At 36.2% G+C, this 27,843-nt stretch overlaps 1 protein-coding gene across 21 annotated transcripts in view; it reads right to left on the bottom strand.

Annotated features, from left to right (window-relative positions):
• Window positions 1-27,843, bottom strand: part of ERC1 (ELKS/RAB6-interacting/CAST family member 1) — a 550,222-nt gene that overhangs the window by 436,514 nt on the left and 85,865 nt on the right. For all 21 annotated transcript variants that reach the window (XR_014313630.1, XR_014313631.1, XR_014313632.1 and 18 more), the window contains exons 3-4: window positions 18,060-18,476; window positions 1,769-1,843 (exon numbers count right to left, since the gene is read on the bottom strand). Coding sequence is in view for 15 of the 21 variants with exons in the window: in XM_082738040.1 (XP_082594166.1) it covers window positions 1,769-1,843; window positions 18,060-18,476 (492 nt within the window). In the remaining 6 variants the exon portion in view is untranslated. The remainder of the gene's footprint in view (window positions 1-1,768; window positions 1,844-18,059; window positions 18,477-27,843) is intronic.

Below are 27,843 nucleotides of genomic sequence, written 5' to 3'. Positions count from 1 at the left end.
AAGGTGAGTAACATGATTTTGGAAACAGGTACATTCATGTGTTTTATTCTTAGATTTAAACAGGGCTCAGGAAATAATATACACAAAGAGATTTGTGGGAAATGTGAACATACAATGAAACTTTTTAAGGCTCTTTGCAGGATTATGTTCAAGACTATAAACTAACTACAAACAGCCCAGAATTCTACTAATTCAGAATTTGTTTGGTAAATCCTTTCCCCACTGGAAATAAAGATATACACAAAATTTTAACAGGAAATCATTTAAATTCAGAGAAAAGTTCTTAAAACTGTATTTGGGAAGCCTCTATTTACATAAAACCATATACCAATAACTAAATATTCTTGTTATATTAACAAATATTAAATAAAAGCTCACTAAGTAAAAAGTGTCAATCTTTTTCAGGAATATGAAGAAGCTAAAAAAAAGAGAAAGACAGAGAGATCCTTATCTATAAGAGTCTTTCAGCTTTTGGAACAAAGAATACGATGTTCATAAAAGTAATAATAGCAGCAGCTAACAGTTTGTGACATGCCAGGTACTGTTCAAAGTGTTTTACTTGCTATACCTAATTTAAACCTCAAAACAACCTATGGGATAGCACTCTTATTACCTCCTTCTAACAGTGAAGAAATTGAGGTATAGGGAGGTCAGGTAACTTACTTTGTGATCATGTAACTGATTCAAGGAAAGCCAAATTTTGAAACCAAGGAATCTGGAAGGCAAGCTCTTAATATAATACAGAGCTCAAAGACTTCTAACTATTCATTAACTTAAGGCAGAGTTTTTCAAAGTATGGTTCACGTTCTAAATTCTGGATCCCCCAAGACCTTTTCAAGAAGTCTACATAGTCTAAGCCATTTTCATAATAATACTATGACTTTATTTGCCTTATCCACTATGTTAACATTTGCACTAAAAGTATATAAGCAATAGTGAGGGAAAAAAAACTGCTAGTGTCTTAGGACAACAGGCAGTAGCACCAAACCATACCAGCAGTCATCGCACTTTTCAGCATCAGACGCTCACAGAAAAAAAAGAAAGAAATATTAGAAATTAAAAAATTAATAAATAAATAAGCTCTAGGCCCAATGTGACCCTGAGGTCACACTGACCCCGATGGTCAAGAGTCACATGCTCTGCCAACTGAGCTAGCCAAGCGCCCCTAGAAATAAAAGTTTGGGAAGACTGCTTCCCTTGAGAATGTCCCTAATGAAGCAGTAAAAATTATTACTTCTAATTAATCACAACCCTTCAGAACACATTTTTTTAATATTCTCTGTGATGAAATGGGAAGGAGCTAGGCATTTCTGCCCACTGAAGTACAAAAGCTGTTCCTTAGGAACAGCACTTGTTTGCCTCTTTGCTGCATTAGGTAATTTTTTCATGTAACATCACTTTTACTTGAAAGAACAACTGACTAACTATGGTTACTAGACTTAGTATTAGGCAGGCATTTTCTAAAAACCAATGAATGAGTCTGTCATTTTAAGAGAAAAAGGGGTCCTGAGATCAAAAGTTTTAAGCACAGCTATTTAAAAGAAATTCTGGACAAGCCTTTTTGGTCCCATTTGAGTTCTCTATAACTAAAAGTGAATAAAACTGAAGTTCTTTTTAAGTGTCATTTTCATCATCTTACTATGTCTTCTCAATCTACAAAATAAGTGAAATATTATTATATACGATTTTCTAAAACTCACACAGGAAAATGTGCAATCACTTAGAAGTATAAAGTGACTCACAAGATTCTTTGCAGACTCTTACTTACCTTCATTTCAATAACAGTTTGCAGGGCTTTTGTTTTGGCAGAATCAGGAGCATTCTCAAATCTCCGATGCATCTCCTGTATCAGAAAAGTAAAAATGAGAGTAAGTGTCCTCCTTTTCACTCTTGTTTTTTTTTTTCCTAAAGGGAGAGCAGAGAAGGATGGCGAGAGGGAATAATTGTGTAAAAAAAATGACTACCCCAGCCTTACAAGACACTCAGATCTCTGTCTACCAAACCTTCCCCAGTGTATCAGAGAACCACAGGTTGCATTCAGGCTAAAGGATTATAAGGGTCACACATACAGGCATATGAGCCCCTGTCAGTGAACACCTAGTTATTTAAAATAAGTCACACAGGTGAAATCAGTACAACAGATGGAAACTACAATGCAATCCCAGAGCAGTGTCAATTTTCCACATGACTCTAAGACCTATAAATCAGAACTCCACACACAGTCCAAAGGGAGATCAGAAATATTTCCTTTTTAAAAGGAGAAATAAAAGCAGACATCAGTCTGCAGTGCACAAAGCTACTAAAAGCATTTGTTTTAATCACATCCTTTCTACAGCACCTACTCCAGAGTAACAACCTGGCTACCTGGGATGAAAATCTCTCTCTAGCAGGGTGACAAGTAGAAAGAAAAAAGAAGTTAAGATTGTTCATGTTAATAAAATGTCATAAAAACGTAACTATTCTTTTTCATCTAAATTTTAGTGATCTCAGAATCAGGAAGAAAGGAAGCAATGGTAGTAATATCATAATCAGAGTCTTCAAGGGTCACAGGGAAGTTATCGAACCACCTCAGGCTATTTCCTGTCAGATTTCGTGAATGCCTCCGACTTAACCAGTCAACATTTCCAAAGTACCCTGGCAAAGCTTCTAATAATCCCAGAGAGAAGTGCTTCTCGGCCTTTTGGCTAAGATCAAGTTCAGTGATCCCAGAGAATACACAGATGAATACTTTCCATCTGAACTATACTCAACCATAATGAAAGGAATGTATAATACTTTAATTATACCTTTCACCTAATTTATTCATTCCTGCCTGGCCAGGAAAAATGGTTTGAGAGAAAACAGAAAACAGAACGGTACACTTCACAGAGTTACCTCTTCCTGAAAGAGCAGTACAATTGAACTGACAAAAGTTCTAAATTATAAACAGTCAGCATTTAAAAACCAGTAACTTTTGAACATCCACATTTACCACTTGGCTGCTGAAACTATAGTGCAAACCACTATTAATAGATAACACTCTTTCTGCTACTTTTCTCCCTAGCTCCAGGTGTTCTTAAAGCCTGCTCCATCCTTTCAGTCATTCAGGTGAAACACCTGAGTCTTTAATGCCTTCCTTTTGCTTTCGAGCTATAGTCAGTCAATCAGGAAATCCAGTAAACTCTACCTTCAAAACATATCCAAAATGCAAGCACTTCTTGCCATCTCTACTGTTACCACCTGGAATAAGCCATCAACAAAAATATATCTTTTAGGGGCACCTAGGTGGTACAGTTGGTTAAGCATCCAACTCTTGGTTTTGGCTCGGGACATGATCTCACAGAGTCGTGGGATGGATCCCCGCATCAGGCTCCACACTCAGCAGAGTCTACTTGGGACTCTCTGTCTGTCCCTCCCCCAGCACGTTCGTTCTTGCTTTCTCTCTCTCTTTCCCTCTCTCCCTCCCACTCTCTTAAAAAAAAAAAAAAAAAAAAAAAAAATATATATATATATATATATATATATATAGAAAGAGAGAGAGAGAGAAAGAGAGAGTGTGTGTTTGTGTGTACGCACACATATATACATATACATCTGTAGTTATCTTTTAAACACAATAACAAGCTCCTAATTAGGGTCCCCACCCTTTGTCTTGCCCCACTGCAGTCTAAGACAGAGCACTCACAGTGACCTTTAAGCATGAATTTAATCTTGTCTCCTCTACTCAATTTAATCTTGTCTCCTCTATTCAATTTAATCTTGTCTCCCCTACTCAAAATTCTTGTCATGGTTCCCTATCTGACTCAAAGCACAGTCAAAGTTCCTTCAGTAGCCTACAAGACCTCATCTCTCACCACTCTTCTCTGTCACCAGGCTTCAGCCACAATGGACTCCTTGCTGTTCCTCAAATATGCTAGGCATTCTCTCATTCCTTAGGACTTTTACACGAGATGTTCCCGTTACCTAAACTCTCTTTCATCAGCTCATGGGGAGGACTTTGTCTCCTTCAAGTCTTGACTCAAATGTCTTCCCTAGATTATTAGGTTTATGAGTTGTGATAATCACACTGTGGTTATACAAGAAAATGTTCATATATTTTAGAGATCGTATAGTAAACTCTGTAGAGGTAAATCACATCATGTTGAAAATTTGTTTTAAGGGCATGTGCTTTGGTGAGTGCTGTGAAGTGTGTAAACCTGGCAATTCACAGACCTGTAACCCCGGGGATAAAAATATATGTTTATAAAAAATAAAAAATTTAAAAAAATTGTTTTAAAATCTTTGGTGAAAAAAGAAAGAAAAGGAAAAAAATAGGACACATGCAGCAAGTGTCGCCAAAACTTTGGTAGTTGGTATATCTAAGTGATAAGTATAGGTTTGACATTTTTCATTAAAAAATTAACATTTAATGTCAGCACAACATTCCTTATTTTAAAACTTCAAACTGACAAAAAAAGAACCCCTTACTCTACTTTTCCTTCTCCCAGAGCATGTATCTTCTAACAACATATGAATGAATGATGAGTGAATGAATAACAAAGCTACCAAACTTTCAAGAATTGGCTCTTTGAAGAGGAAATCTTTGAACTCCTTTCTATTCCTGTGCTAAATCACATACACCCCTCTAACTTCTACATAGCCCTCCTCTAACACTTACTACATTGTATTTGGAATAATCTTCTCTAACATACCAGACTGTAAACTCCTTCAGAGCAAAACTGTCCTTTGTATTCCTCAGACACTGTGTGACATGTAAGCAATCATTAAAAATTATTTCTCCTTCATATCCATTCTTCTTTTGTTAGATGAAGAAAAGACTGAAAAAAATGAATAAATTATCAGCTAGTTTTCTTCTTCACCTCTCTACTGGACGACTCTCTCTACCATATCAAAGAAAGGACCTCCTTGTTCCTAAATCTAATAGCTTTTGTCATCAGTCCACATCCTTTCTGAACTCCATGTAATAGCTTTTTTTTTTTAAACCATAGAGAGAGTTAAGGGAAGAACAGCTATAAAATTATCGACTGCCTTCTATTAAAGACTATCCCAGCACTGAAGGCATCTTCTCTGTCCTTTCCCCTAAGCACAGACATTTTCTAAATTCCATCCCTGGAACTGTTCTATAGCCCCACTCCAGGAACACCACTAGTCCACAGAGAAACTTAAAATGAATTAGAAAAAAAGCAAACCCTCTGGAGTAGATGCAACCTCACCATGAAACACTGGTAGAGTTTTAGGCCCCACCTGTTCCATCAGCAGGAAGCCCTTGTTTGGTTGAACAACATGCACACCAACCATACAAAGTAGCCCTTCCCCAATCCCACAGATTCAACTACAGTTGACTCCTAAACAACATGGGTTTGAACTGTTCTGGTCCACTTATACATGTATTATTTTTTCTTTTTTTTTTTTAAGATTTTATTATTTATATTTATTAGAGGGACAGAGAGACCACGAGCAGAGGGAAGGGCAGACAGAGCAGGAGAAGGAGAATCCTCACTGAGTAGGGAGCCCAACACAGGCCTCCATGCCAGGGTCCAGGACCATGACCTGAGCCAAAGGCAGATGCTTAACCGATTGAGCCACCTAGGCACCCTTACATGTATTTTTTTTATAAATATAATACAGTACTATAAATGTGTTTTCTCTGATTTGTTTTTGATTTTTTTTCCTCTGATTTTTTTAATAACATTTTCGTTTCTCTAGCTCACCTGAAGAATACAGTAAATAATACATATAACATACAAACTATATGTAAAATCAACCATTTATGTTATCAGTAAGGCTTGCAGTCAACAGTAGCTTATTAGTAGTTAAGTTCCAGGGAGTAAGACATTCATTTTATGAGGATTTTCGACTACACAAGGGTCAGCTCCCAACTCATTGTTCAAAAGTCAACGGTCATACCTTTCCCTGGATAACCTGAAAAAGCTATTTATCTAACCTTGTAGTGGACATCTATCACTCTTTCATGCCATGGTATCTAATCTCCCTTTTATGTTTGGGGATTCCACATTTTAAAATAGTCTTCCTTCCACATTAAAAGCTAAAAATGTCACATACTTTTTTTTTTCCCAGCCTTTCTTGCAGTTAAAGTCCAGACACAAGACCTAATCTCCCCTACCAGACACATACATCACTTCTTTTTAATCAGAATCTTTTAAACAGAAGACTTGGGGACATGAACAGTGACAACTCTGAGAATGAGTGGTAGAAGCAGCAGCAACCTCATGCTCCCAGTCCCAGGAATGAAAGAGGCTCTAAGGGTAGTGAGCAGTGTCAATGGGGCAGCCAAATAAGCTGCGTGTCTGCGCCTTGCACCAAGAGCAGCCCTGTCTTCACCAAACCCATAATAGAACATGATGGACTGAAGACTGTTTTGGCTATATAACTTCTGCACCCAGTCTCTCCAGCCCTCCTAGAGATTCTGCCTGGATGATACCAACAGTCTTCCAAAGTTGATCTCCCTAGTAGCACCCTGAAGACTGTTGCTTTAATTATTTTAATTATTTCTTTCTCTACCTGTCCATTCAAACAATTCATCCACCACCACCAGTGAATTCCAGGGTGCCAAATCTAGTGGACATCTTTCTGTCCTCACCTTCCTAGAACTCTCAGAGGCATTCAAAGCAGTGGGCCACTCCCTCCTATATACACATTTCCTCTTAACTATTATGATACCGCACTCTCCTACTCTTCTTTCTCTCCATGTGCTCCTTCTATTTCTTTAGCAGGTTCTTCCTTCTAAATTAGACCCCTAAGTACTATAGTGACCAGGTTACAAGTACTAAAACCTCTTCTCTTTTCCATCTAAACTCTCTAATGCATAACATTGCTTAAAATTCAACTGAAACACTAGTGAATTCCTAGGCCCTCTCCTCTGATTTCAGACTCATTTATCGAATTGCCCATTTAATATCTCTGTTTAGATGTCTAATAGGTAATTTACATTGTCCCTCACTAAACTCTTGATTTTTCTCTTCCTTAATCTAACCCCTCATCTGCTAAGTGTGATGAGAGATTAAGTCTTCTCCACTCATTAAAGGGCACTATCCTCCCAGTGGCACAGCTAAACATCAGTGTCTCATTCTTCCCAGATCTTCATTTCCCACAACCAATTCAAACAGAAGGCAGGGATTGTTCCATCTTCAATCTATATCTTGAATTATTCTACTTCACTCCATTTCCAGTTCAGCTGAACCCTAGATTACTATGACAGCCATTAGTTTCCTTCTACTTCCTCTGTCCATTCTCAAGAGAGCAACAGGGTAATCTCCATAGAGCATCAACAAATTAAACAGTTTAGTCTTCTCTGATTCCTTCAATGAATTTCCCATTTACTTTTCACTCTCTACAAAATCAACATGATCTAACCATAATGGATAGAAGACTGGCCCTCCTTTTGTGAGCTATTTTAAAATTAGATAAAATGCACAAAGTAACTTTTCAGACATTGGAAAACAAGCGCATAGGTCTATGATCCTTTGAAAGAAGAGAATCAAATATCGATGGCCCAGGCTTGCTATTCGGTATGAGAAACAAGGAGAGGAAGCCCATACAGAAAACAAGTCATACACAACTCAGAAGACAGATGAAAGAAAAGACTCCTAAGACAGTGGAAATTCTGCAGAGCAGAATATCACAGAGAAGGAAGCTAGCCATAAAAGCAGCAATATCTAATCTGACACAGGTCCACCTGAGTCTCACTGTTCTCTGGCCAAACACTAAGTGTATGTGCACAAGGCAAGACTCCACAATGTCAGACAAAGAACAATTACTAGCGACAGAACAACTACCAGAGAGCTATGAGTTGAGCAACTACCTCAACTCACATGGGGCTGGGGAAAATTCTAGTTACAAATGGCCAAAGTAAGGAGAACATCAGAAGCTTTTCGTAGAGACACCGGAAAGGCCAAGTCTGGGTGCCTGGGTGGCTAAGTGGGCTGGACCGCTGCCTTCAGCTCAGGTCATGATTTCAAGAGTCCTGGGATCAAGTCCCACATCCCGCTCTCTGCTCAGCAGCGAGCCTGCTTCCCTCTCTTTCTCTCTGCCTGCCTCTGCCTACTTGTGATCTCTGTCAAATAAATAAATAAAATCTTAAAAAAAAAAAAGAAAGAAAGAAAGAAAGGCCAAGTCTTAGAAGTAAAGCTAATTTAGCCCTGAAAGAGGAAAGGCTATCTATGTCAGCCCTAACAGCATTTAAAAGCAAATCTTCTAAAGATCAAGCCAATCCACAATTAATTTTCACAAGGCAAAACACTTCATTAAGGAAGAGAGTAAAATCCAGAACACACTAATCCAGGACAAAATCTCAAACACATTAGTTCAGGCAACAACATTCTCTCAGTTACATTAAAACAGCAACCTCATCCACTTCCTCTTGAGCCTCCAGTTTGTCCACATTTTATCTATTCTCCACACTGTAAGCAAGATGATCAACTGGGCACAGAGCAGATATTTAATAATATTATTCAATAAAATGAGTGTAAACCTTTAAAAAGTATAAATAAAAATAAAATGAATCCTGCTAACTGTAAATTATCTTCATCTATTAATAAAATTCTATAACATATACTTTACATTTTTCATTTGGTATTTCTGTAACAACTTGAAAATATTAAAACTGCCTTTCTTTGAAATACCTCACAATTCAGATAGTGAACTAATTTTATCTGACTTCTTTCCTACTACCTCGTTCCAACTAAGGTAGATCTCCAAATGTCTTAAGGTTAAATGATAATAATTTTATTTTAAATGCTAATAAGCACGTAAGCAAAACAGAAAACAGAAATCCATTTGAACAAAAAAAATCCTCCTTTGCTAAAGAACTAGGATGCATTTTAAATCACTCGAAGACACAAAGTTTTACCATTAAGACACTTCTAAACCTATCACTTGTAACAAATTTCCATTCAAAGGCCTGCACATTAAAACTCACTATGAACATGTCTTCCAGTCAGTGAGCTGATAAACTCCCCTTTCCCACTGAGTACATCAAGCCTCTGACTCATGCACTGTTAAATAAAGAGAGAAGACTGGAAATAGAAATGAATGTACTGTTCAAATAAATATAGGAACTAGAATTTTTTTTTTTTTGCTAGTCCCATTTCACTCCTTTGGCTTGAAATTTTTCTTTCAAAAACAATTAACGTACAGGTAGGATTATCTGGATCTTGTTATACTGTCAACTATGGTAGACAACAAAAAAGGTGTTCTTTTTTCTGCCATTAATTTACCAAGGAATAATGAAGAGTTCGAGTTAGAAAACAAGCAAGTTAGGAATTCTCATATTTTTCTCTTTTTAGTAGTTTCTTTTAAAAAGTAAGTCAACTTTTACTTATACAACTGAGAGCAAGGAGTATTTATTTGTGAATGAAAAGTAGTACTTATGTCTGAAATTTCTTTTTTTTCAAGTTTCAGGTTTCAGACCCCAGCACCCTTGGTTCAAGGGTAGAAGTTCCAGATTGCTTGTGAGATCCCTTCACAGATTCAATCCTCCACACAAGTTCTGGGTTTACTGTACTCAAAACAGAGGAGACAGGAATAAAGAAGATGTGGAAAATAAGCAGAAAGAATCCTCCTGGTTGTCTGTGTCAGAAACCATTAGACCTTAACCCTTTACCACCTCTAATAATGGCATTACTCTGAGAGAATCTGATCTTCTTGTCAAATTTTGAAATGGGCATAAATGACACAAGGAAAAGGGGAGGAATAAGTTGATTAAGGTATGCAACTGTCCATATTTTCCAAAATCACTCACAAAGCAGCAAACTTGACTTTTTTTATTCTTTTTTTTAATTTAATTCTTTTTAATTCTTCTAAATTTTTTATTTTTTAATTCTTTTTTAAATTTTTTAAATTCTTCCTATGTTTTGTCTATTGTTTCTACTTTTTCTCTTATTTTTTTTCCCTCATATCTTCTCTATTTCTACCTTACAACAGCTAATGGCAAAAACAGGCATTCTTCAGATATACCAGTTAAATTCAGAATTCCTAGCCTAGAACCTGGTCAAATATTAGTACTTTTAAGCTCAAACATTTCTGTAAATCCCAACATGCTAACAAGGTTTGTTGATTGAAATATTACAAATACAAAAACCAGCATGAATATAATAATGTTTTAAAACAAATTTATATTTTATTTACCACAACAGCATCTACATTTCTAAAATTCAGAGCATATATAGGTATGAAATATTTATTTGTCCTAAAGATAATGTTTGGTATGCATATGGAATGAAGAGCCAAAAAATTCCATAGCCAACTTAGCTATGTTCTGCCAAACTACTGAGAACCCAAACTTGGGTCTCACACTTTAGTATATAACTCAATTACCAATAAAGCTTGTTAAAACTCTGTATGCCCAAGTCCCCAAGACAAGTCCTGTGGTTCAACATTTGTTCAATAAATGTCTTCATTTTTCTATCAATCAAAGGAAAAGTATTACAGGAAAAATATAAGATCTAATAATAAATGCCCATAAAAATGTAATTTCAGTACAAAAAAAATGATGCTTAATTTAAATTTTTTTTTTCCTTTGGCTCTTATTTAGGAGAATTATTTACCTCTTAGCTACAGGATCATTTTTATAAACAAAATGGAAAACTAATCACAAATGCTACTGGATATGAATGCCATTTTAATGTTATAGTACTTCATCAAATTTAAGATGCCGTTCATTGTAGTACATACCACTGTTTTATGTAATGGAAAGAAAGGGAGGAAATGCCTCCAAATAAATTATGACACAAAGCTTTATCATTCAAAATTTGTATTTTATACTGACTGTAAGAGTTCTTTTACTTTTTCCAAGATTAACTATATATCATTTTGAACTATTTTTGTAGCTTTCCCCTTGCCAGTAACTTTGTTTTCAATGTCAATTCTCTACATAATATAACCGATGACATATAGATCAACAATTAAAGTTAACATGTGAAATACCAACAATGCTCACACCCTCAACTAAAGTGGTAACAAAAGGAAAAGGTACGACTGTGAATAATGAACAGGCAAACAAATCCAGCATGACTACTGCCTCGCGGACAGACTGTAAGACGCCATCAAGGGTAAAACTTAACTCAATTCAATATTATTAAAGTATGAAAAACCGTGAGTCTTATAATTGATGAAATATTAATTTTTTTTAAAGATGGACATAGTCCAATAAATAACAAAACCTATGGATATCTTGGTGTTGCCAACTCACAATTCTTTTGACTTTCTTAATCCACTAGTAATAGAACATGCAATGGCCATTTCAAGTTGCCACTCACCTAACCCAGATTAGAGCTGTTAAATTCTTTATTAGACTTCCCTGCCCCATGCATTCTCAACACAACCAGAGTAAATTCTAAAAGGCAAACCAGATCTTTTTTTTTTTTTTAAGATTTTATTTGACAGAGAGATACAGTGAGAGGGAACACAAGCAGGGAGAGTGGGAGAAGGAGAACCAGGCTTCCTGCTGAGCAGAGAGCCCGATGTGGGGCTTGATCCCAAGACCCTGAAATCATGACCTGAGCCAAAGGCAGACGCTTAACAACTAAGCCACCCAGGTGCCAAGCAAACCAGATCTTAACAATCCCTTGATTAAACATTGGAATGAACTCTTCTTGCACTTTGAATATAACAACTGCATTTCCTGCAAGAATCATAAAGCCAAGTACTTTGTCTTCTAGGATATGTTTTGCTCATTGCTATTTCCCTGCTTTGCACAAGGTTAGTGCCCAGTAAATATCTGATGAATGAAAGGAATGTATTTGGCCCTAGCTACCTCTTCAACCTGTCATCTGATGCCAGCCTTCACCTTAAACAATTTTGCCTTCTAGCCATCTTGTTCCCTCAAAATTCCTTCCCATCAGGCCTTTTGAAACTGTTAACCTTTCTTCAGGAAATGATTTTATCCAAATGCTCAGCAAGATTTTCTCCTTATCTTTCTTCAGATCTCCCTTAAGGGGCACCTCCTCAAAGATGCTTATCCTGTTTACAGAAATCCCCTCCCCCAACATAATTAGACACCACCCAATCATGTAGTTTATCTTGTAATTATCAGTTTACTGTCTCCCATGAGATTTCTAAATTCTAGGAGGGCCAAGACCACATATGCTGACATGAAAAATGGATACCCCATGACCATCCCAGGATCTAATACATATCAGAGACTCAACAGAATAAATGAGAAAGGAAAAGTGGTACCAAGGGCCTTTAGCCTCTTATTGTTTTAGAAGCAATCTTTATATATTAACCTAGCCATATATTACAAAGCTTTACCCCAAATTATCATTTTAACTTTTGTTAACTGTATTTTCTAGTTTACACAAATTTAATTCTTTAAGGTTTCCGCTATGGCAATAAAAGATTCTTTCCTATCTCAAGATTATATAAAAAATTTTTTACTTATATTTTCTTCTAGTATTTTTATTTTTTTAAAAAAAAGTAGCTCTTTATTTCATCCAGAATTTGATATCATGATGTAATTGTTTTTCAAATGAATGGCCACTATTTCAAAACATCTATCATGTACTGAAAACTACATTATTTCTAAATTCTATTCTGTTTCATTGATTTAGCTATCTATTGCTATGCCAATACCACACATTTTAATAACACAGGGTTTCAAATACATGCATCATGATCTGTTTAAGTAAGTGTTCTTGCACTGTTCTTGCAAATAAACTACATCTGTAGGGCATCTTTCAAAATCATTCCCATTGTGATTACATTGAATTTACAGATTTAGGGTAAAGTAACATCTTTATATTACTATTCCCATCGATACTGTAATGAAAATTTAGCCATTTCCTTTCCATTACCATTACTGATAGTATTTATTCCATTTTCTTATCTAATTGCACCCCCTAACACTTCCAAAATAATGTTAAATACTGATGAACAAACACAACCATCTCTGACCACTTTCTAACTTCAATGGGCATTTCTAGTATGTCACAGTAAGCTGGATGATGGCTATTAGTTTCAAATATGTTTATAATATACATTTATTATGTTATTATTTATTTAAATCTTGCCATAAAAGTAACATTCAATCCTTATTTTTAGTTCATTTTGTTCCATTTTCAATGAAAATACTTGTAACATTTTTTTTTTAAGATTTTATTTATTTATTTGACAGAGAGAGATCACAAGTAGGCAGAGAGGCAGGCAAAGAGAGAGGAGGAAGCAGGCTCCCCACTGAGCAGAGAGCCCGATGCGGGGCTCGATCCCAGGACCCTGAGATCATGACCTGAGCCGAAGGCAGCGGCTTAACCCACTGAGCCACCCAGGCGCCCCTACTTGTAACATTTTATCTAATATCTTTGAGACAGCTATCAAATACCACAAGGTTCTCTTTTCCTTTTACCTAATACAAACTATAACTATGTTTGAGTCATTCTGCCATTCCTGGAATAAACCCCTTCTGATCAGAATATCATTTTTATTTATCACTTTTATTTATCATTTTATCATACTGCTGATTCTATCTGCTAATATTTTATTTATAATATGTATAACTGAACTCAGAAGCAAAACTAACTTTGGGGCTTAACTTGTTTTCAAACCTTCATCAGGTCTTAGTACCCAGTGGTCACACCAGGGGGGGAAAAAACTCAAAATGGTATCCTATATATAAGTTCCAGGTTTAAATTTTTTCCTGCACTTCAACTTACTCAACTAACATTTCTCAAGTATCCACTGTGTGTTTGTTAGACACTGGCAAAATAAAGATTTTTTAAAAACATATATCTTTGGTGGGGCACGTGCTTGGCTCAGTTCCTTAAGCCTACGACTCTTGATTTCAGCTCAGGTCATGATCTCAGGGTTGTGAGACTGAGCCCCAGGTTGGGTTTTCCACTCAGCAAGAAGTCTGCTTGAGGATTCTCTCCCTCTCTCTCTCCCTCTGCCCCTCCCCACATGATGTGTGCATGTGTGCACACACGCTCTCTTTCTCTCAAATAAATAAACGAATCTTCAAAGTAAACTTTAAGAAAAAAATGTATCTTTGGGAGCACCTGGCTGGCTCAGTAAGAGGAGCATGGGATTCTTGATCTCAGTGTTGTGGGTTCAGCCACATATTGGGTGTAGAGAGTACTTAAAAATAAAATATTTAGGGGCACCGGGGTAACTTAGTTGGTTACGTGACCAATTCTTGATTTCAACTCAGGTCACAATCTCAAGGTCGTGAGACTGAGCCTTCTGTCAGGCTCTGTGCTCGGCATGGAGCATGCTTAAGATTCTCTTGCCCTCTGCTCCTCCACCCAGCTTGCAGTCTCTCTCTCAAAAAGAATAAAATAAAATAAAACCTTTTTTAAAAAAATGTATCTTTGGGATGCCTGGGTGGCTCAGTCATTAAGCATCTGCCTTCAGCTCAGGTCATGATCTCAGGGTTCTGGGATCAAGCCCTACATCGGGCTCTCTGCTCAGCAGAAAGCCTGCTTCTCCCTCTCCTGCTCCCCCTGCCTGAGTTCCCACTCTCGCTGTGTCACTCTCTGTCAAATAAATGAATAAATTCTTTAAAATAAAGTAAATAAAAAATAGAAAATGTATCTTTGATGCAAAAAAATTAAGTGAATAATGAAGAAACATGCATGTAAATATAAATATACTATGACTGATTAATCTACATATATGTATAAAGCTGCACAAGGAAAACATAAAAGAACTGAAATTTGGTCTAAGTCCTGAAGGTAAATAGGAGAAACAGAGAGAACAAGAACTCTAAACATTTTTTTTTTTTTGATATTTGGTTCCAGGGACACCTGGGTGGTTCAGCTGGTTAGGCACCCAGCTCTTGATTTCACTCATGTCAATCTCAGGGTTATGAGATAAAGCCCCACTCAGGGCTTCATGCTCAGCAGGGAGTCTGCTTCTTTCCCTCTCCCTCTAGCCCCTCTAACTCATGCTTGCTCATTCTAAGTAAATAAGTCTTTTGTTTCTGAAGCAATCATTTCCACTTGCTCTTGAGTAATTTTAATTCCCATGACTGTGTCTCCTATAAAATAATGCTGTGACTAATGGCAACTGGAATTGTGTGTTGGTATGACTGACAAGGCCTATATTTCTTTACATATTATGTACATAAGTTGGACTTAATATTTGTAGAGCTTGTTATTTGAAAAATCATTCTTAGATTCTTATTTTTTTCTATGAGTTTTTCAAATTTACCATGTTATTAATGGTTCTCTGCCAGAATAACCGTGTGGCTTTTCACAGTCCTTCACTATTCATTACTTACTAACTTCAAAATTCAAAATTAAATAGGCATAATAAAAAAGAGTGAGATCTTGCCACTTATGGCAACATAGATGAACCTAGAGGGCATTATGCTAAGTGAAATAAGTGAGAAAAAAACAAATATCACATGACTTTACTTATTCATGGAATCTAGAAAACAAAATAAATGAAAAAACAAAAACCAGAAACAGTCCTATAAATATAGAGAACAAAAGGGGAGATGGGTTGGGAGGGTGGGCAAAATGGGTAAAGGGGAATGGGAGATACAGGCTTCCAGTTATGAAACGAATAATAAGTAACAAGAATAAAAGGTACAGCAGAGGAAAAACAGTCAATGGTATTGTAATAGCATTGTATGGTGACAAATGGCAGCAAATATTGTGGTGAGCAAAGTGCATTATGTATAGACTTGTCAAATCACCGTACTGTACACCTGAAAACAACCTAACAACGCATGTCAACTCTACTTCAATTTAATTTTTTTTTAAATAAATAAATATGCAATGGTCGAAATATTCAGAAGAGAAGCCTTAAAAACCTAACATTCGAAATTCATGATGCTGCTGTTGCATGCTGTGTAAGATTACCACAACTTCTCTAACCATGTTCTATGGTCAGGTCATAAAGTAAAGTAAATTGAAAGCAAACTGAAACAAACTCAGGATGTTCCTTGACAAAGCACCTGGTTAACAATTTCCTAAAATATTACAGTCTGATAATCTGAAGAGAATAACGTGTACATAGTTGCCTATTAATCGTTAAGAACATATTAGATGCTGCTGGGAAGATAAGCCGGTGTAATCACTCTGGGAGATAAAAGTACTCAGTTTCAAAAATGTGCACCCACTTTGAGCAAATTCATTTCTAGAAATGTATCCTAAACATAAAAGCCAATGTAGAGAGATATATGGTTAAGGATATTCAGTGAAGCAGTTTTATTATACTGAAAAATTAATATGAAAATAAAATTTTCAGTGGTAAAAAGTATTCAAATAAATGCAACGGAACTTTATAAATTCATCAGAAATTACAGTACTCTACAGGTACCTAACAAAAGAAAAGTGGTCAAAACAAATTATTAAGAAAAGCCAGCAACACTGCATTATGCATACCTGCACTAATACAGCAGCCACTAGCTTCATGCAGACACTTTACATTTGATTAACTAAATTTAATTCTGGATTAATTATATTTAAATAGAATTTAAAATTCAGGTCCTCAGTCAACACATTTCAAGCGCTCAATAGGCACATGTAACTAGTGGCTACTATAACAGAGCAGATACAGAACGTTTCCATTATCACATAAAGCTGTATTAGACAATACTAATGGATAGTATTCTTTTTCTTAAGAGTTACTTATTTATTTACTTGAGAGAGGAAGAGCACAGAGGGGAAGGGGTAGCGGGAGCGACTCCCAAGCAGACTCTCCAGTGAGCACAGAGCCCAGGGACACAGGCTAAATCCCTCGATCACACAACCCAGAGATCATGACCTGAACCAAAATCAAGAGTCAGATGTTCCAGCAACTGAGCCACCAGGCACCCCTGGTATTCTATCTTTTTCAGAGAAAGAAATGTAGAAGATTCTATACATAATAAAAATGACTACAGGGGCACCTGTGTCACTCAGTTGGTTGGACAACTGCCTTCAGCTCAGGTCATGATTCTGGAGTCCCGGGATCGAGTCCCACATCAGGCTCCCTGCTTAGCAGAGAGACTGCTTCTCCCGCTGACCTCTCTCCTCTCATGCTCTCTCTCCCACTCTCTCTCTCAAATAAATAAATAAAATCTTTAAAAAAAAAATGACTAGAAACATATACATAGCAGTTTATCGCTAGGTAATGACACCTGGGGTTTTAAATTTTTGCTAAACTATTTCCTAACCTTACTACAATAATCTACAGTGAATTTATTGTGTAATAAAATCATGAATTTCCCCTTTATCAAAAATAAAATATGCTCACTGTAAATAAATATTTCAGAATTTTTACAAAAGGAGAAGTCACAGAACTTCAAATTTAGAAGTATCCTTTTGAAGTTGTTATTTTGCCGTTTGGGGAATAGTCCATTTTAAAAATTTCTTTCCTCATACTTCATTCAGACTGGCACTAACACAGTTCTGAGATTTTTTTTCCCCCATCCAAATGGCTAAAGTCTCTGACCACATGTAGGGAATTATATGTCAATTTTTTAAAATTCATTTATTCTTTCTCAAAATGACTCACTACTTAGAAAAGTGAAAAATTATCAACAATCACAGTGGTCAGCTGAAGTCTGATTTTTCTCTATAAAAAAATACTGCAGCATGCCTCTATATCATTCTTTCTCACTGTGCTTCCATGGCAGCAAATGATTTTTATTACATATCTTTTACAGCAAAGCAGGTTTCCATGGAAACCACAGGGCAAACATCCATTACTACTGCCAAGGACTATTTATATAAGCACACCTAAACTGAGGAAACCACTTACTTTCTCTTAGTAATATTCTAAAATTAAATAATAGGTACTCTGATTCTGGTTTTGTTGGGTGTGTCTCTATGAACAAATTAAGAGATAAGTAACAAAGAAAATTCTGTGCCCCTCTAGCAACAAAATGAGTCTACAGAAATCAAACAGAGGCAGAAAAAGACACAGAAAGTCATCAAGCCAGCGTACATACCAATCAATGCCATCTCATGCAAGAGAGCAAATCAGAATAGAAATCAGTGAAGCACCTAAATAACAAAGAAGAAATTCTCTCCCACTAACTCAATAGAACATGTAAATTTATCAAAGCCAAGATGCTGACTAATCAGGTGAAAAAAGGACCATCAGTAAGTCTTAAGATGGAAAAGGTAGTCACTCACCTCTCTTAACATACTGTTCTCTTTTTCCTTCTGCTCCAAAAGGCTTTCTAGGTGGTGGACATGCATCTCTGCCTCTGCCAGTCGTCTTGTTCTCTCATGGTCTTCTTCAGTAGCCTTAGCAGAAAGTCCTTTGCTCTGCAACATCTCCAGAAGTTTCTTGATGGATTCATCCCGAGCATTTAGGGTTTGCTTCTGAGTCTCAATACGCAGCTCCATTTCCTCCAAAGTCTTTCGAAGAAGGAACAGCTCTTTGGCCTGCCGCTCATGCTCCGCATGTAACCTCTGGAAGTTCTCCTCAGTCAGCTCTGCCACACAGGGTTCACCAGTCCTACCGCTACTGTCTTGCTGAAACAGCTGGTTGAGGTCCCTCTGGATCCGCAATTCATCCTGAAGAGCCTGGATTGTCATTTGCATGTGCTAGAAGCAAGACAAAAAAGAAAACCCCAAATCAGCTTTCCTCCTCAAGAAAAAAAAACAAAGTAGACTGGGGAAGTCAGGAAGTAGCTACCATGGCTCTCAGAACCCCAAATTCAATAAATTCTGTTTTTTTACATTGTCTCAAAAAAAAAAAAATGATTGTGATAATCTATAAAATCTCAGTAATTTAACATGTGTTTATTCCCAACAGGAAAGAGGACAGCTCCTCACTTTGCATGAGCCATAACAAAATAAAGAGATTGTTCAAAATCAGTAGGAGGTATTACAGAGAACCAAAGGGGAGGGGAGAGAAAGGGGAAATCTACAGGAATACAAACACATCATACAAAAGTTTCATCAAAAAGAGTGCCTGACTGGCTCAGTCAGATGAGCATGCAATGCTTGATTTTGGCTCAGTCTGCTTGAGATTCTCTCCCTCTGTCTCTCCCGCCATGCTCAGGCACTCTCTCTCTCTCAAATAAATTAATTAATTAAAAATGAAAAGTTTCAGGACCGCTGGGTGGCTCAGTGGTTAAGTACCTGCCTTTGGCTCAGGTCATCATCCAGGGTCCTAGGATTGAGCCCCATGTTGGGATTCATGCTCAGCAAAAAGCCTGCTTCTCCCTTTCCCTCTCTCTCTCCCCTTGCTTATGTTCCCTCTCTCACTGTCTCTCTGTCAAATTAATAAATAAAATCTTTTCAATTAATTAATTTTTAAAAATTAAAAACATCGAAAAATTTTTTAAAGTTTCACCAAAAAATACAAAGGATATCAAAACACAAAATGACTATTAAGAAGTTAAATTCACATATTAAATAATTAATAAACAATAATTAAATAATAAAATATATAATAAAATAATAATTGTGTGTATTTATATAAATTAATTATATTAATTAAAAATAAATAATAAAATAAAGTAAAAATTAAATTAAATCTTAAATAAGTATTAAATAATATTAAACAATAACTAACATTTTTAGAATCATATTTTTAGAAATGAAGAAACAGTAATAACAAAATCACTCCTTGTATTAAAGGTATTTAAGGAATGGCAGTATGGCACAGTGGAAAGAACACTAACCCACAATAAGAGACATGAGTTTTAGCGCCAGCTCTCACACTAACTGCTATGCAACTGTGGACACAATGCCACTTTCAGCATTTCAGACCCTTCAAATTTAAAAATAAATAAGGATTTAAATACCTGCACCCTCTTTTCACAGAGTTAACAGTACCGTGGTAATCTTTGTAAGTTTATATTTTAAAACACAGGCTGTTAAAAGATTTTGGCAGACTGCAAAATACCAATGTAGTAAGTATCTCGAAGAAATGATCTGGCAAGGGTACAAAGGTGTACACAGGAAGATATTCATTCTTGTTTATAAAGTAACAAAATTAGAAACAACCTAAATAGATTTAATTAACAGGTGATGAGCTAAAGTAAATGAGAAATGTCCACACAATACAGATATTTACTGATTAAAAACTATGATCACAATATATTGTTTAAAAGTATAAAAAAGCTGATTACACAATACCAAGTATAGGATGATCTCAATTCTAATTTTCAAAAGAGCATATCAAACATGGAGAGAAAAGTCTAAAAGGATATATAAGCAATTGTCAATGACTATCGCAGGTATGGACAGCTTCTACATTTTTTTCATACTTTTCTATACGATCTAACCATGTGATCCTTTTGTAATTAAAAAAACAAAAACAAAAACAAAACAAAACAAAAAACCCTTTTAACCTAAAACCAAGAGAAACAGACTTCAGAGATGTCTGCTTGGGTACAGAATATCATCTATGTTCAATTTACTACCACTTTGTTAAAAGGGAGGGAGTAATATTTACTATAAATAAAATATTCATAAAAAATAAAAATATTTCTGGAAAGTCACACGAGAAATAATTTTTTTTTTTAGAGGGTGCCTGGGTGATTCAGTTGGTTGGGCATCCAACTCTAGATTCCACCTGAGGTCATGATCTCAGGGTCATGAGATCAAGCCCTGTAACCTGCTCTCTGCTGACCATGGAGCCTGCTTGAGTTTCTCTCCCCACTCTGCCTTTCCCTCTCATTCTCTCTCTAATTTAAAAAAAAAAAAAAGAAAGAAAGAAAGTAAAACTAGAATAGTTGAGGGACACCTTGTAAGAATCCTTTACTAGAAATGTATTATATTCCTCTTAAAAATTTTTTTACCTGAAGTATAATATAATTGACATTGGATTTTTTTTTAGTAACAGTCTTACTGAAATACAATTCACATACCATAAAGTTCACCAGTTTTAAGTATATAATTCAGTCATTTTTAGCATATTAAAAGTTGTACCTGGAACACTATCAGTTCTAGAACACTTCCATCACCCCTTGGAGAAATCCCATCCCAATTATGCATTTGCATCCCATCTCCTCTCCTCCCAACCATCCTCTTGAATTTGAACAGATGTCCTACTCACTCAAAAATTAAATTTTAAAGAAGTTTATATTTTATACTTAAAAAAGAATGAAATTCTGATGCATGGTACAACATGGATGAAATCTAAATAAATCAGTCACAAAAGACAAATAGATGATTCCACTTACATGAAGTATCTAGAGTAGTCAAATTTATAAATGCAGGAAGTAGAAGAATGGCTGCCAGGGCCTGGAAAAAGTGGGCATTGGGGAGGGATGGGGAGTCACTGCTGAATAGGTACACAGATTCAATTTTACAGGATGAAAAGAGTTCTGGAGGTGGATGGTAATAATGTTTGCATAACATAATGTACTTTATGCCACTGAACTTGCAAAATAGTTAAGATGGTAAATGTTTCGGGGCATCTGGTGGCTCAGTTGGTAAGCATCTCCCTTCAGCTTGGGTCACAATCCCAAGAGTCCTGGGATCGAGCCCCACACCAGGCTCCCTGCTCAGTGGGGAGCCTGCTTCTCCCTCTCCCTCTGCCTGCCGCTCCCCTTGTTTGTACTTTCTCTGTCAAATAAATAAAAACTTAAAAAAAAAAAAAGATGGTAAATATAAGGTGTATTTTATAACAATAAAGAAAATGAGGAAAGATGATGTCTGACATAAAATTCCAAAGTATGGATATGGAAATAATTTATTTATGACTACTGATAAACATTTGGGTTGGTTCTCAGTTTACACTATTACAACTGGCACCTTCATATGTTTGTCTTTGTACATGTATCCAATTTTTTCCTAGGGATAAATTCTCAAAGGTAGAATTGCTTAACTGGAGGATATGCAATTATAATTTTGATATATATTAAAATTATCTCTAAAAGGGTCTGTACACATTTAAACTTAACACCAAACCATATCTGGAGTGGCCATTTCCCACACATTTTAAAACTCTGGGCATTTTCTTTCTTTTACTGGCATTTCTTCAATTACAAGCATGGTTGAATATCTAGCCACATATCTACTGGCACCTTGCAGTCCTTCCTTTGTGACTCATCTGTTCTTGTTCTTTGCCCATTTTGTTATTTTCCTAAGTGAATTAAATAACCTTCGCCTGCTGTGTATGTTACAAATATTTTTTCCAAGGCTGTCATTTTTCTTTTAACAAGGTTTATGATGAGTATTATAGAGAATTTATTCATTTATTTAGTGCAAACATACAAACTGTTTCTTTCATAGTTTCTGGTTTTGCTATTATGCTTGGCGAGTAGTGAATTTTCAATTCTGATAATCTTCAAACTTCTGAAAAGCACAGCTTTTTTCTTACCAAGAACAGAATTATCAGATATTTTAATTCAGGAACAGGATATCTTTAAATGCATTTAACTGTCAGCATCACCCTGTAAAGATTCTTAACAACTGTAGAGTTCCAAAATCCTTAGTAAAAAGATATGTCAAAATGCTAATTCTCTGAAGTCTAGGATCAATTCTAGTTTCCTTCTTTACCCCTGGAAATAAAAAAACCCAGAAAAAGTCTGAGTGAATTTATCCCAAAGAGAAATATCAAAAGTAAAATTCAACAATGAAACTGATTTCTAGGCACAACTGTTCCTCGTTTTTTTGGACATTCATCACTATTCAAGTCAGGAGAAACAGACGTTGACCAAAATAGCTTTTGGTCTCACATATACTTTACCACTTGTGTTTATATCTAGTATAGCAATTATCATTTTGGTGAAGAAAAAATTACAGCTACTAACTAAGGTCTACTTCTTCAGTTCTGCTTGCACACATTTTACTATGAAATATTTCCTAGGAAATACAAAATGATGGTCTGACTGGCAGTCTAGAAAGCTACAGAGCAATCTTCTCCATTGAAATAGGAATCACCATTCCTACTTAAGGCCACATTCAAGCTAGCTTTACTTAAAAAAAATTCTTGCCAGTTCCCTTGGGAGAAGCAGCAGCAGGCTAGAAGCCAGGCTACTCCTTCTCCAGCATATTCATACAGATGATAAAATGAGCAAACCTGCACATCTCACAGACATTTACAAGTGTCTTACACAGTGATCAACCAAAAACAGAGAGCAGCATCAGGAGAGCTTCTATTTGGGAACTCTGCTCATGACACTCCCCAAAACGAACTCACACTTCTCACATTCCAAATGTTATGCCAACACTCACTAGTCTACCACTTTCCACTCTGACATTCAGTTGATCTAGAAAGACTGGAAAAGTAACGGCTTAAAATTTACTCCAAGGACTGTGCTATTATTACACCAAACTGTATCTCAATGAAATGGCAGCACACTGTGAACAACCGTAATCTCTGATAGGGACTATGACTTAATTAGAAAATTAACACATCTATCTGCGAAAACAATGAAAGATCACCCTTCATACGATATCTTTTGGGTACATATCAGAAACTCCTGTGAGGCAGAACTTCCCAAATATAATCATTAGTTTTCTTGGAACAACAGAACACTTTGATCCAGTTTATCCTGATTTCTAAAATGACAGAACTTTGTAGTCTAGAGCTACTTTTAATTAGGAAAAAAGAAAAAATACAGTATTGCTCCCCACCTTTTCCACGGGAATATGTTCCAAGATCCCCACTGGATGCCTAAAACTATGGATAGTACCAAATCCTCTATATCCTAAGTTTTTTCTAATACATACATATCTATGATAAAAATTTAATTTATAAATTAAACATAGTAAGAGATTAACAAAAATACCTAAAATAGAACAATTATAACAATATGCTGTAATAACAGTTATGTGAATGTGGTCTCTCTGTCAAAATATCTTGTTGTACTGTACTCAACCTTCTGATGATAATGTGAGATGATAAAATGCCTACGTGACAGACTGAAGTAAGGTGAATGACGCAGGCACTGTGAGGTAGTGTTAGGCTATAAGTGACCTTCTAACAGTAAATCAGAAGGAAAATGAGGTCTGCTTCTGGATCATAAGTGACCACTAGTAACTGAAACCACAGAGAGCAAAACCATGCAAAGGGCAGACTACTCTACTATAGATACAAGAAAATGGTCAACGTTAAAAACAATACATCATGGAGAACTCAATGCACCATTTGTCAAATGATCCATTAGAAAAAGTACCAGTATTGCACCATATTATGTTAAATTAAAAACAGTTTTTTTCTGAAACATATAAATGTATACATTAAGGAACCTTATTCATGTAAGATGCAAAAGAGCTTATAATAATTCTTATTGAAGTCGTCTGAGTCAAGCTTACAGCTTCCTCAGGCTATGTGATGGTCTGATCTGTACTGCCATTTTACTATATCCCTAAACAACAGCACCTACCAGACTAATCTGAAATGTATTTCTTTGTTTCTGCCTTCATTAAAAATTTTCTAGGACTTGGGACAGTCATCTCTTTACTCTGGGGCATAGCATAGTGCTTGGTATAGTTAGTGCTCAATAAATTTTTGATGAAAGAATGACCAAAACAAATTTTGAAAAATTACTTTGAAAGTAAACAGCTAGTAGATAGTACATCAAATTTTCCTAGAAAGCTGTATCTTTCCCCTATAATACAATAAATTATTCATCTTCTCTAACAATTAGTTCTTTACCAACTACAATAAAAAAATTCTATCTTAAATACTAACTATCCAAAATACAAAACAAAATCCTATCAAAAAATGTTAACTATATACTCTGGATTTATTTGTGTTTTTTTTTTTTTAAAGTAACCTCTACACCCAATGTGACATTTGAACCCACCACCCCAAGATCAAAAGTCACATGCTCCACTGATTCAGCCAGCCAGCCATCCCTGAATTTATTCATGTTCAATCTAAAACAAACAGAAGCCTTTTCAGATAATCAACAGTCAACAAGAACTTTATACTTTTAGTACTGTACAAAGCACATAGAGTTCTTGTCCAAAAATAAAGCTTAGAAAATGATAAAACATAATAGTTACAGAGATATACTCACTCACCAGCACTATATCTTATCACAAATTGTAAATTAAGAACAATATTCAAGAGGCACGTAGGTGGCTCAGTTGGTTAAGCGCAGCTGCCTTTGGCTTGAGTCCTGATCCTGGGGTCCTGGGATCGAGCCCCATGTCAGGATCTCTGCTCAGTGGAGCATACTTGTCCCTCTCCCTCTGCCTACTGCTCCCCTGCCTGTGCGTACTCTCTGTGTGTCAAATAAATAAATAAAATCTTTAAAAAAAAAAAAAAAGGAAAGAAAGAAAACAATATTCAAGAGAGAAATGGGACACATACATGTAAAGCACTTCTTCTACATGCAATATAGTAAGATGAAGTTTGGAACCTATTAGAGATCACTTGAGCTAGACTCATGAATCCTTAATATGAAAAGAAAGTATTCTAATTTCTGTCATTTTAGAAGGAACTTGGTGAGTAATTTAATCAGTCTGAGTCTCAGAAACTGAAACAGTGGAAGTGCCTCTAAGGTAATTCATTCCTTCCTCTTTTTTTTTTTTTTTAATATTTTATTTATTTATTTCTATTAGAGAGAGAGAGAAAGAGAGAGCACAAGTAGGGGAGAGAAAGAGGGAGAAAGAGAGAAGCAGGCTCCCCTCTGAGCTGGGAGCCTGACATGGGGCTCGACTCCAGGACCTGGAGATCATGACCCGAACTGAAGGCAGATGCTCAACCATCTGAGCCACACAGGTGCCCCTCATTTCTTCTAATCATCAGTTTACTATTAACACAGTTGATGACAAGGATTTATTTTCTGTGCAGCAAATATTAAACCGAAATCAAGTTCTCAGACTAATCTAAACATCAGCAAGAGACACACTTCAATGCAAGAAACAACCCCACAGAATTCAAATGGAAAAATTAAAATTATCAGGCGCCTGGATGCCTTAGTTGTTAAGCAACTGCCTTCAGCTCAGGTCATGATCCCAAGGTCCTGGGATCGAGGCCTACATCAGGATTCCTGCTCGACGGGAAGCCTGTTTCTCCCTCTCTCACTCCCCTGCTTGCGTTCTCTCTCTCTGTGAAATAAACAAAATCTTTAAAAAAGAAGAAGAAAGAAAAGAAAAAGAAAAAGAAAAGTTATTTAACATTCTCACCCTCTAATTTGAGTTGATTCTCCTCTAAAAAAGAAAGAGTCAAGAAAATGAACAAGCAATTATACAGAATTCTAGCAGCTACTCTCTGCTCTTGAATCCAGTTAATATAAGAATATCTATCTTTATGGTAGTACAACCCAGAATGGAAGTTAAAGAATAAATGAAAATGCTATCAAAATAGGGAAACCCTAAGGTCAAAATACAGTTGTCCCTCAAGAATGAACAACATGGGGGCGCCTGGGTGGCTCAGTGGTTTAAGCCTCTGCCTTCGGCTCGGGTCATGATCCCAGGGTCCCTGGGATCGAGCCCCACATCGGGCTCTCTGCTCAGCGGGGAGCCTGCTTCCCCTCTCTCTCTGCCTGCCTCTCTGTCTACTTGTGATCTCTGTCTGTCTATCAAATAAATAAATAAAATCTTTATAAAAAAAAAAGAATGAACAACATGGGTTTGAACAGCATGGATCCACTTACACATAGATTTTTTTTTCAATAAACAGTATAGTACTATAAATGTAACCACATTTTCTCTCTTTTTTTAAAGATTTTTTTAAAAGTTAACATATAATGTATTATTTGTTTCGGGCATTTTTTTTTAAGATTTTATTTATTTACTTGACAGAGAGTAAGAGCACAAGCAAGGGGAGCAGCAGAGGGAGAGGGAAAAGCAGGCTCCACTGAGCGGGAGGCCTGATGTGTACTCAATCCCAAGAATGAACAGAAGGCAGGCACTTAACCAAATGAACTACCCAGGCAACCCCTTCCTCATGATCTTCTTTAAAAAAAAAAAAAACTTATTTATTTATTTGACAGAGAGAGAGAGAGAACACAAGCAGGGGGAGTGGGAGAGGGAGAAAGCAGGCTTGCCGTCGAGCAGGAAGCCTGAAGTGGGCCTCCATCCCAGGACCTTGGACCATGACCTGAGCAGAAGACAGATGCTTAACAACTGAGCCACCCAGGCTCCCCCTCATGATTTTCTTAATAACATTTTCTTTTCTTTAGCTTGCTTTATTATAAGAATACAGTATATAATACATATACAAAATATGTGTTGTTTATATAATCAGTAAGGCTTCTAGTCAAGAGTATGCTATTAATACTTAATCTAGGGCAAGTCAAAAGTTATATGCAGATTTTCAACAGTATAGGGAACAGTGCCCCTAACCCCCACACTCCTCAAAGGTCAACTGTACATTTTATATTTTATGGCCTCATAATCAACAATTCAAGTAACAATAAACCACTTTTACTACAAGTCCTAGAAATTCCAAATTAGTTTTAGTTACACCCAAATTGCCATACTATCATCTACCCCTTCACCTCTATTTATGCAGTCTCTGCCCTTTCCCTCTATCACTCTCAGAAAATCTTACTTGTCCTTTCACTCTTAGCTCAGGCATTATGTCCTCTAGAAAGCCTGTTCAGACTCCCCCAACTGAAAGAAAGACAGAAAAAGGGAAGAAGGAATTGGTAAAAGAAGTATAGAAAGGACAGAACCCCAAAACAGAAATTAAAATAGTAAAACTATCATGCTAAGCAATACCAGGATTGAAGAGATTCATCTCATTGTAAATAACATCCAAGTAACTTAAAACAAACAAACCCAACACTTCAAAAGTAAAATCCACCAGCAAAGGGATCCTACCACAACCATTTCCATAAATGTTTAACCTGAAAACATTCAGCAGTTAACAACTGCAGTGGCAGAACTACAAACTACAAGAAAGATACTGTTCATTCCAGCTGCATTTCAAGTATCAAATTCACTTCTTTCTTCATTTTCTATAACCCAAAAGTTGCAAACACCTGCAACAAAGGTAAATGAGGTTAACAAAATCCCCAAACTTAGTCAATGAAATACTGGTATGTGAATC

This window comes from Mustela nivalis (assembly GCF_964662115.1).
Source record: "Mustela nivalis genome assembly, chromosome: 7".
NCBI classification, from domain to species: domain Eukaryota; kingdom Metazoa; phylum Chordata; class Mammalia; order Carnivora; family Mustelidae; genus Mustela; species Mustela nivalis.
The sequence above is the reverse complement of the archived record's forward strand: the minus strand, read 5'-3'. Positions and strand labels throughout refer to the sequence as shown.